The sequence below is a fragment of the Tigriopus californicus genome, chromosome 12 (assembly GCF_007210705.1).
Source record: "Tigriopus californicus strain San Diego chromosome 12, Tcal_SD_v2.1, whole genome shotgun sequence".
Classification (NCBI taxonomy): Eukaryota; Metazoa; Arthropoda; class Copepoda; order Harpacticoida; family Harpacticidae; genus Tigriopus; species Tigriopus californicus.
This window is the reverse complement of record NC_081451.1, coordinates 1,107,585-1,118,730: the sequence shown is the minus strand read 5'-3', so window position 1 is coordinate 1,118,730 and position 11,146 is coordinate 1,107,585. Positions and strand designations below refer to the sequence as shown.

Genomic DNA, 11,146 nt, shown 5'->3' with positions numbered 1-11,146 from the left:
GAACTCAAACGACATACCAAATCCCACCTGGAGTGCGAACTGAAGAAGCCGCCTGTTCTGCCGTTGCACCCGGTCAAACCCGCCAGTTTGTACCAGTGCGACATTTGTGGCAACCGATACCCCACGGAGCTGCAGAAGTTGCAGCATCAAATCCAGCACATCCCTCAGAAGTCGTTTCAGTGCGCGCACTGCGACAAGACCTTCAAGGCCTTGCCGGAGCTGCGTCGCCACGACGGCATGTGCCATTCCGAACTCCGGCCGCACAAGTGCGACATCTGCGGCAAGGGTTTCAACTCGCCCAACCTGGTCAAACGCCATCAGTCCGTCCATTCGGACGATCGACCCTATGAGTGTAGGGGATGCGACAAGATGTTTAAGAGCAGCTACGAGCTCAAAAGACACGAGAAGGTGGTCCATGAACAGAACAAATATGACACTCTCATGGGTGAAGTCATCGGACACGTCATGGAACATTGACGATAGGGAACCAGTTGCTTAGCTCGCGTACCCGTTTAAGTATACATATTATATATTGAGAAGAAAATAAGCATCATGTTTGTGCTGTTGTCATGCCATTTCGTGGTGGGAGCCGTGCCGAGCTGCATTTTAGCATTGGGTTATTTTGCTCCTGCGTCCCAACCTTGCAAGCGTTCTGCATTGTTCCAACCCCGCCCTATTGAAGTTCTGGAATAAAGCCGGATGATGTCTTGCTTTTTAGATAATAACCTCGTTGGTCCGTTCTTATTCTCTTGCACCTCCCCCCCTGACAAAGAAAACATCATTCACAACACCTCATCCATCTAGGTTCAAATCATGGCGGGCGTCCATCCGATCACCTTTTGGTTAGCCAATTTAGCGTGGGATTTCCTCATCACATTGGTGATCACCGTGTTGGTGTTGGTCCTTCTTTGTGTCTTGGACGCGAGGAACCTCTTCACAGAGCCTGAAGCTTGGGGCGGATTGGCCGTGGTTCACGTTCTTTACGGGCTGAGTGCCCTCCTCACCGCTTATGTTTTCAGCTTCGCCACCAAATCTGCACCCGCAGCCTTCGCTTTCTACGTTCTCGTGGCTTTGGTTTGTGGTAAGAACAAAATATCGTCAAAATAAGAAATGACTACTGGCAAGGACCCTTGGACGAGAGACGTGGATTCTTAAGGTTTTCCCAACCAGTCAACCTTCAGGCGTTCTTCTTCAAAGGAGAGTGGCGTCTGGTCGCCACAATTGTGTATTTTGATTTTCAGCTCGGTCAAACAATTGGATCAAAAGTTGTGCCTTCTCAAATCTCACTCCATAACTCTACACAAGATGAATGAGCTTGCCCTTTGGTGGTAATCAAATACCAAGTACCCAATCTGTTATGTACTACGCCTTGAGAGGGCATAACCTTTGACCTTGTGGTTGGATTGGGCTTAAGATTGAAATACGAAATTGTGGCAACCTCATTGTGAGTTTGTTCATTCTCAACCCTAGCTTCCCTGTCCGTATTCCATGCGTTCCTGGTATTTGTAACGACTGTAGACTTTGGAACTGGAATTGTACATTGGATCTGATTGTCTAGGCATTTTTATCCGGTTGAATAAGGCACGGACTTCTAGAAATATGGACTGCGAACGAGCTTCCCGGCCAATCGGCCTGCTCTTGGTCATAGCCACTCTGAGCCATTTTTCGAATTAAAGTAATAAAATAAGAAACGTAGATCTCTTCAACGAACGGTAGGTCAATTTTATATCATTGACATGCAAAGTCGATCGTTTCAAAGTTATGTTGTCTAAAGCTTATGTAGCTGACCAAGAGCAGGCCGAAAATTCAAATTTTATGTAGCGTTTACTACATAACTTTGAACATGTCTCCTGAGTTCCCTAAGCATAGGTTTGGGCTCAAACTGGGCTGAGTTCATCTATTCAACAAGACCTTGTGGTCGTATGAAGTGCTTATTTGGAATAAGATGAGCGGTTTAGGAGAGAGGATATTATTGTTGCTTCCATTGGCAGTCCATATCTCTAGAAGTCCGTGGATAAGGTGACCCTGCATCCAGATAGAGGGCCATTTGGAATTGGGGGTTTTCGAAACCAGGGTGAATATCGTGCCCAAAAGAACCTATTTTTCGAAAATTATATCTTGGGCGTTAGATCATCCGTTCGTAAATACTTGTTTTTCATTCCAAATGTTTATTTAAGCAGCAAGCAATTAAAGCCAAGTGTCTATTTATTAGTTTTCTCTCGTGTCCATATAATTTATGAAGCTCGCTTTTTACGTGAAATAGGTTTTTGTTCCATTAAAGTTCGTTATGGGTTGGCAAACGTCGGCCCTGAAAATTAGACCGAATAAGATAAGGAAGTCCATTCTTACGGTTCCCTGTATAAAATGTAATGCATTGGGTTACTTATTGTTACAGACAATAGCAGTCTTGCAAACTTGAATTTCTTTATTTGTAAAGATAAATTAAAAGCTAAATGTTGAAACATGGCGCGGTTTATTCTGAGCGGATTTGGATCCAGTCAATTTCTGCTACTGCTGACCAAGTTTAAACTATTTCCATTTCCATATCGCCTAAGCGACACGAATTCATGACGCCAAGTGTCCCAAGTTCGGAGTGAAGTTGCTCTCTATTGGCGTCAATACCCAAGCCGATTATCGTAATTCGAATCAAAAAAAAAAAAATCGTCTAATGCGATCCAAATTCGGTTTTAAGAATCAATTGATTTTGATATGAAAATTATCAGTCAGCCAAAAAATCCAAAAAAACGGTCTTCCCGCTTACTACCAAAGTGAACAATTTGACTGATAGTTTTGGGCTGTGATTATTTTTAACTTTATTTTTCTTTTTCAAACAATGAATAATAATACCGTTTCTCACGAGGTTTTAAGTTCATAAGCACAAAAAATCTAATTCATATACATGTGCCGAAAAAGTTATATTCATTTTTACATGAATGTGAATTTTGATAACTAACTGAATATGATTTTGTTCTCATTTCTATGTGAAATACCATTGAGCATTTAGTATGCTAAAATAGATATGCTCAATATATCTTGATAATTGTTCAATTTGATATGTTACAATTCTCTAGAATTATATAGATAACGTTAGCCACCACGGACACTTCGACCTATTGATTTTTTAATGAAATTTTGGTGAACTTTATATGGGCGTGTCATTAACCACACAATCAGCCAAATGACTGTTAAATTCGTACTTTTATTCGCTCTTTGCAAATCCAATGCTCGAAAAAACCTCGAAAAAAAGCGTTTTCAAAAACGAGGTAGCATCAATTCATCCTCCACAGAAATCTCAGATTGAGTATCGGATCCGACTTCAGTCCAGTCCAATTAGTCCAAATTTTCTTTTCTTACCGTTGCAGGGAATGTAATCCCCACTACTATTAAAGTGAAAGGTTATAATTCGTCTATTCATTACCTTTCAATCTTTATATGATATTTGGTCCACAGACGAATTTGAGTTGGCAGACCGAGCTGGTCCTTGAATGTAGGGTTGATCTGGAATGCTTTCTAAAAATTTGTCCAAGTCTGACTTGAAAGATGCTACCGGATCAACAAGGTCGACGTATTCCCTACGAATACTAGAGGGAAGCAAATTTTAAGATAGACGAATTATAACCTTTCATTTTAATAGTACTGGGGATTACATTCCCTGGAGCGGTTAGAAAAGCCCGTGAAAAACCAAACCAAAAACAATAAAAAAATAAACAATGAAGGAGCCCGAGAAAGAAGGGATGTGGACTTCATTGTTCGAACTAGCCTAGATTCTCGAGAGCTTGAAGGTGCTCTCAAATCGCGCATTAAGCCTCTACGGTCACTAGAATTGACACTAAATCATGGGTTAGGAAAAATAAGTGCAGGAAAAAAAAGGCCAAAAATAGTTTTTCGGAAAAAAGTATTTTTGAAGGATGTTAATGAGCAATACTGTGACAATGTATTAAATGCAATTTAACATGAGCCATTCCTCTCAAGGCTAGACGAACTGAAATTCTAATGTAACCCCTTAACAAAGAACTATTGGGCCTTAAAAGTATGAGTGACCTCTGAGGTTTTCACTGTGACGTCATCTTCCTTTGCTCCTTCAATGTCTCAATTGATCTTGTCAAAATGGAAAATATTAAATCATGGTCAGCCGAAGCAGAAAGTAAAAGAAATCAAAAGCTACCCACAATGGGCGGTGATATGTTTCAATTTTCAAATCTCAATCTATTAAACCAATAAATAAAAAGATATGAAGAAAACGCATTTTGATTTTGAATGCATCTTGTACATCAGCCATAGGAACGATTTGCATTGAATGGAAGATGTGCCAATATTGTTGAAGGATGTCTCCATATAACACAAGAGGTTCCCCGCTGCTTATAACTAGATAAACAGCTGCTACTCATTCCAACAGGTGTGGTCATCCCTAATGGAGTTTGGTTCATGAGTCTGGTGGATTACGAGGTCTTGGACGAGACCGAATATTTAAGTACCAATTCGTCGGGTCCCAATTTGGGCCTGATCAGTGACTGTCTTCGCTACTCAATCGGCCTCTTCTCGGCCATGCCCATGACCCGAGCCATTATGGCCATCACTCAGGTACAGATTGAGCATGAGACGGTATAGATTGACTTGAAAATTGAATATGACCCAAAGTCTTCCTAGGTATCAGAAGAGAATGGCCGATGCATGAATAACATCCCCTCTGATGCTTTAAACACATTGTGCCGATCATTCGCCAACAATCCGTCTTTATTGGATCCCGACAACGGGTGGCAAATCAACCTGAATGTGGCTTCCTGTTGTGACGAACGCTTCGTACTCAACCAGACCAATGCCATCTGTAATACCAATGTCACTTATGAGAATAACTACAATGAGATCGTGACCTACCAAACGCCTCCTTGTCCTTATCAGGAACCCCTCTTCTCCTTCGATAGAGTCAAGGGTAAGCATAAACCGGAATTGTCGTTCAAATCAGGGTGTCAGAAATTAACAGATCTCGTGCAGGGATCAATATTGACCTCCTCTACTTGGCTCTGGACTCGGTCATCTTGCTGTGCTTACTCTATGGTTTGGAATCTGGTTACCTTCAAAGAGGTTATGCTCAAGTTTACAACTGGGTTTGTCGCTCCAAGCCCATCTATGAACCTGAACCCCTGTTGGACCAGGATGTGACTGATGAGCAGGACCAAGCACTGAAAGCACTTCAGGAACCGGAATCTGCCGCGCTGATTGTCAATAATTTGGCAAAGAACTTCGGGAAGTTTAGGGCGGTCCGAGGACTCAGCTTCACTATCAAACATGGTAAATGAAACACGATAAGCACGGTGGTGTTTTCGTCTTGATAAGCCTTTTAAGTTGAGACCTTTTTTTAATCTCTCTACGGGACAACTTATTTGATGCTATGATATGAACCCAGCTTAGTAAAGGATCCACATTTGCAGGATTGTTTTATGCTCACAAATTTTTACTTGGTCTTTTTGTTGTAAAATGAACATTCTGCTTGTTCTTTTTTTTATGTGTTACTAAGTGAGGTAATGAATTTGATTTGAAAAGGCATTTCTAGATACGGATTTGTATCCTCCAATATGATCTTGCCAGCCTCCAATTGATGAAGATCACATTTGAATCCAGCGTCATTAGAATTTCGAACTTTTGGTTTTAATTTAAGTGCTCCATACTTTGATTGTCTTTCCAAAGTGCTCAACTATTTCAACAGGTATAGGTTTTGAATATTTGAATTCGTTAAAAAGCTTTTTAAGCTAATATATTCATGTCTGTATACTTTTGCCCCGCATTGTGCCCTGGATGTGTGTATTGACTTTACTAACTTGAATAGGCTATTTTAGAGGAAAACAGCACCGTGAGTTCAGAGGCGATTTCCTACAATAAACTTTCAAATGTCTTCAGGGGAATGTTTTGGTTTCTTGGGCGTGAATGGGGCCGGGAAAACCACCTCATTCCGTATGTTGACCGGTGACGAGTACATGACCGAGGGTCAAAGCATTCTCTACGGCCAGGATTTGGGTTCTAACCGGCGCAAATATTTGCGCCAAATTGGATATTGTCCGCAATTTGACTCCATCATCGATGTACTCACTGGAAGAGAGATTCTGAACCTTTTTGCACATATCCGTGGAGTCCCTAAGAGAAGAATGCAGGAGGAAGTGAACAAATGGATTGAATTTGTTGGTAAGTAACACGATTAGGGTCACATCTTGGCTCCCGAAGTACACGATGCTTTTTATGACTCTAACTAAAGTGTGATTGTAAATGATTGTTTCCTCCAAACCGGCATTTAACTATCTGTTGATACGAACCAATCTGCCTACGAACAAACTTTCAATCCAATACTGCTGAGATTGGTCTCCGATTGTTTTTCGGGGGGTCAGATCTAGAAGCACTTTCTGACCCCCCCCCAAAAAACAATCAGGGACCGATCTCAGCAATACTGGATTGAATCCTAGCGGCAATCTGCAAATTGGTTAGATCTATTGTTGGTTTTTTTAAGCAGCAGCTGTCCCATGAAGTCGGCACAAATTTTGAGAGGTCACGGGGGTCCTTGTCAAAACATTAGAGGTACTAAAAACCCAAGATTCAATGTGCAATATTAGAGAGAAAAAAAAAACTTTTTTTAAGGTTTCAAAATATGTTTTGTCTAAATAGAAAACGCTAATACTGAAAAATTAGGCCAAAAACACCTTTTTCGGCTAAAAAAGTACTTTTTAAGCATGTTAATGACTAATGAGTATACGTATATGTATCTATGGTGAGAAGATTCTTGTCTTGTTCCCGCTGCCACTTGTACAAGATGCTGGTCTAGCCAATCAGTCTATCTTCAATATTGCAAAATGAAAAGAAATCTCCATATTGTTATTGTCAGAGTGAAATGATTAGAGAAATATTTTGTAATTTAAATAAGTTTGAATATGTGATAAAGATAAAATTTCCTTTTTCTCCAATTTAGTGTAATTGACAAACGGCGAATTATTACAAAATCAATCATTTATCTTATGTTAAGATGTGTTTGACTTTTATAAGAGAAGTACTCAAACAAAACTTCGTCCCAAACTTTAACATGGTATATCACCAAAAGATGCAATGATAAAACAGAGGCAGAGCTAGATGAAACGGATGGATGGAATTTATAGGCAGGCGGGTTGGTTACATTGACTTCTTTAAGTGGCAGCGGTGTGATGTTTTCACAACAAATTTAGGGAGGTCCCTGGCGTACTTTTCAAAACAGTGGAGCTACTAAGAACCCAAGATGCAAAAGTACTTCTAAGGTTTAAAATATGTGTTGTAAAATTAGAAAACTAAAATACAGGAAAGTGCAAAAACAGCTTTTTCAGTTAAAACCTATTTTTAAGCATGTTAATGGGTAATACTGTGACAGTTTATTACATTGCAATGCTACATGACCCATTCCTTTGATGAATAAATGAGTTGGAATTGTAATTCAATCCCTTTACAAAGAACTATTAAGCCTTAAAAGTACATGTGACCCACCCCTCAAAAGTTGACGGTGACGTCATATTCCGTCCCTGCTTCAAAGTCCAATTCGGACATTCAGGCAAGCGCTGGTCCCAGCAAACAAACTTGCCTGCCAATGCCAGTGATGCAAAATTGGCGTTTCAAACTGGTTTCAACGAAGCTGACCTTTCCTCATATACCAATACAAAAGATGGGTCAGCTTCTAAAAGCCGTGTTTGAAGCCCCAAAATTGCATCCCTGACTCTGGTACCAGCAAACAAACGAACCTGCCAGAGCTTGCCTAAACGTCCCCATACTTGATACTTGTCACATTTGTCGCTTGAATTGCCAATGAAATAATGCAGTAGGTGTGTGAATCTCTTTTGGAATATTCAAAGGAAAAATTTTTGAACCGTTATCAATACGTTTTTGAGAAAGTAAGCATAAGTACTAGAGTTATTTTCCAGGACTCGTTTACAGTCCTCTATCTAATGATAAACGTTATTAGTTGGCGGTGCTCATTTTTAAATTTGTGACAAACTGGTAGAAAGACTTGGAGAGAGACCTTAAAGGCTATCAATATCGTGTTAGGTTAGGTTGGGTTAGGTTAGATAAGGTTAGGTTAGGTTTGATAAGGTTAGGTTAAGTTTAACAAAGTAGCACCGCCAACTAATCGGTGGAGAATAACGTTTACCCTATCTAATTCAGGTTTGATGCAGTATGCGGACCGAAAATGTGGCCAATACAGTGGTGGGAACAAGAGGAAGCTGAACGTGGCTCAAGCCTTGGTGGGTGACCCGCCCATTATTTTCCTGGACGAACCAAGTACGGGGGTGGATCCCGTGGCTCGGCGGAAACTGTGGGATGCCATAACATCTATCAAAAACCGAGGCCAATCCGTCGTTTTGACTTCTCACAGGTAAAATGAGGTCCATTTATTGTAAATATATCAAGGTAACCGCATATAATGATGGTTAATGCACGGATGAATTATAAAAAAAAAACACCAAAAACTGAAGATCTCGTATTTTTCCTCTTCCTTTTTTGCAACTTTATGATATATTGACAATTTTTGATTCTTTTTTGGCCAACCGTGGGTTTTGAGCGGGAAAAAGATAAACATAGATATTCACCCTCGTTTTAAGGTAAAAGTTCGACTTATATTTCTTAGCTTTGTGCGGAAAGTAGTAAAAAAGATGCTGTCTTTTTTTTATAAAAAGACAAAGATTGCCAAACCCATCCACCCAAAAATAGAAGATCAAACCGATCAAACAAAATCTTAATCAATGTAATAAAGGCCCATGTCACAGTTTTCATATTTTTTGTTTCAAATTTTGATAGTGCTGGGGGATTACATGCCTTGTAGCGGGGTAGAAAGGTTTGTGAGAAAAAAATAAACCTTCCGGCTAAATGTTGATGCAAAGCATTATGTCCCTAAGTTTTGGAATTGAACTTGTGACAACCCAAATGTTCATCATTGAAGATTATTCTATTTCCCTGAAAATGTGGAAAAAACGGTTCCAATTGATTTTTATTTGTTGGAAAAAAATACCATTAGTGATGCTTGGAGTTGTAAAACATGTAATGAAAACAGCGATGGTTCGTCAAACGGGATTTGGAAGAACAATAACACATTTAAATTGAGCGTCACATGTTTCTTGTTATATTACTTAACAAGGTCATTGAAAATAAATGTATTGCCATGTTGGGTGAGTTGGGTAATTGAGTAGTCAAACAAACCCTCGATTATGAGACAATATTTTGTTTTTATTACATTTATTCCATTACTTGATTAAAAAGAAGGCAGTAAGTGACTTGGACAAAATATGTGGCCACGTAAACGTATTTTTTCAGCTTCAATGTCCCAAGATGTGATATAATAAGAAGTAAGGCGTTCTAACGGTAGATGGCGATAGCTTCTAAATTTGCCGCCGTCATCTTGAAAACGTTGATTTATTTCAGCATGGAGGAGTGTGAGGCTCTATGTGACCGAATTTCTATCATGGTCCGGGGCCAATTCCGTTGCATGGGCGGGCCACAACATTTGAAAAATAAATTCGGCCAGGGATTCACTGTGATCATGAAAATGAATCAATCTCACCCCAATTATCAATCTGACGAATCCAAAAGCAAAATCAAAGGCTTCATGACTCAAAAGTTTCCCTCCATTGTTGTCAAAGACGAGCACAAGGTGAGTTGAGCAGAGGCGTGTCAGCATTGAAGGATTGACGGTGTCTACAATAAGTCGACAGAAAGAGGCTCCAAGAAGATTTTTTGGATAATTCACTGCAATTCTTGACAATATGACATGCATAGTTTCCTCATCTAGTTGCGTACACCAAAACGTAAAAGCATGAGAATACGCTCCAAGATGCTTGATTTGAACGAGGTATTTTTCGTTGAACAACTTATTGTTGATACATTTGAACGCCATAAATACACGACCAACCTTCCGGAGAGACCTTTCTAATCCTAAAAAAGAAAGATTATAAGCACTGTTGACCTCCACATTGAAAAAAACAAGAAACTATTTGTTGTGTAGTTGTAGCAAATAAGCGACATCTTGTGATCTTTTTCCAATCCATTGTCTTGAAAACCTAAACTAATGCCTAGAGAAAGTGATGGTTTTAAAGGTAGTAATCAAAAACTTGTGAAACTGTGCTTTTCAAAGTACTATATTGTTAGAAATGATGATTGCAAAAGTCATATTGTGTTATCAAACATTGAATCCTGTCTAATTCCTACTTATGTGTCATAATCGTTCAAATTTTTACCCACAAAGGATTTGAAGGGTCTCCTAGAAGAGGCGTTGGGTTCTTCCTTGTGTCAAAATACTTATGCAATAAATTGTTCACCAAATAATCCCTTGATAAAAAAACTGGCATTGTAGAGCGTGTTCTCTCGTTTCTACATCTCTTTTTTAGCACCCAGACGAAGTAGAGGGCGCGGTCTCCCCTCAATGAAATGGACTATTTGGATGAGTTGTAAGAACTATCAATATTACGGAACGTTTTTTATGAAGCAGCTATTGCTGTACCACAGAGTGGGCGTGACTAAGGAAGTTCTGAATGAATGAATTCACCTTTTATTTTGTAATGAATATAAACCCGATTTTAGAGCCACAAATGGATCCCTTTTTAATCGTTTATATACTTTGCAAAAAAATAAGTTCATGTTCATGGCCTCCATTCAAAGATCTCCTACTTCTCTTGTAGGACTATGTTCATTTCCATATTCCGGATGTCAATACCCCGTGGTACGTTCTGTTCCAATCGATGCAGGAAGCCAAAGTGAACTTCCCGTTTGTTCAAGACTACGCGCTAAATGAGACCTCCTTGGAAGATGTGTTCCTTCTCTTTGCCCGAGGGGAAGGGAATAAGTCCAATCCTGACGAGGGACCCATGGGTGCATCATTGGGAACGGTCAATGAAGGCTTTGAATGATGATTAAACAGAGACACGTGTCGGGTACTAAACTTATGCTTATCATGAAATCAAAGAATATCAGGTCTGTCTGGTGGCATTTTCACTGTCACAAAGAGTCTTCCATCATTGATCTGTTAACAAATGGATTTTGCAAGCGTAACAAAGAATGTCATACAATGAAAAGATAAGATAAACATGGTGGCAATTTTCCAAATTTCCTTATTTCCAACGTCAGACAGGCCAATTGAATTGGGAAGGAGGCA

The 11,146-nt window shown here is 39.7% G+C and overlaps 2 protein-coding genes across 2 annotated transcripts in view; both read left to right on the top strand.

Moving 5' to 3' along the window:
- Positions 1-725, top strand: part of LOC131891541 (zinc finger protein 90-like) — a 1,549-nt gene extending 824 nt beyond the window's left edge. Inside the window, exon 2 of the mRNA XM_059241147.1 lies at positions 28-725. Within this exon, the coding sequence (XP_059097130.1) occupies positions 28-477 (450 nt within the window). The 3' untranslated portion in view covers positions 478-725. The remainder of the gene's footprint in view (positions 1-27) is intronic.
- Positions 1-11,091, top strand: part of LOC131891540 (phospholipid-transporting ATPase ABCA3-like) — a 25,426-nt gene extending 14,335 nt beyond the window's left edge. The window contains exons 15-22 of the mRNA XM_059241146.1: positions 805-1,081; positions 4,397-4,581; positions 4,648-4,930; positions 4,993-5,289; positions 5,896-6,177; positions 8,167-8,377; positions 9,421-9,649; positions 10,674-11,091. Of these exons, the coding sequence (XP_059097129.1) occupies positions 805-1,081; positions 4,397-4,581; positions 4,648-4,930; positions 4,993-5,289; positions 5,896-6,177; positions 8,167-8,377; positions 9,421-9,649; positions 10,674-10,901 (1,992 nt within the window). The 3' untranslated portion in view covers positions 10,902-11,091. The remainder of the gene's footprint in view (positions 1-804; positions 1,082-4,396; positions 4,582-4,647; positions 4,931-4,992; positions 5,290-5,895; positions 6,178-8,166; positions 8,378-9,420; positions 9,650-10,673) is intronic.
- Positions 11,092-11,146: the final 55 nt, after the last annotated feature.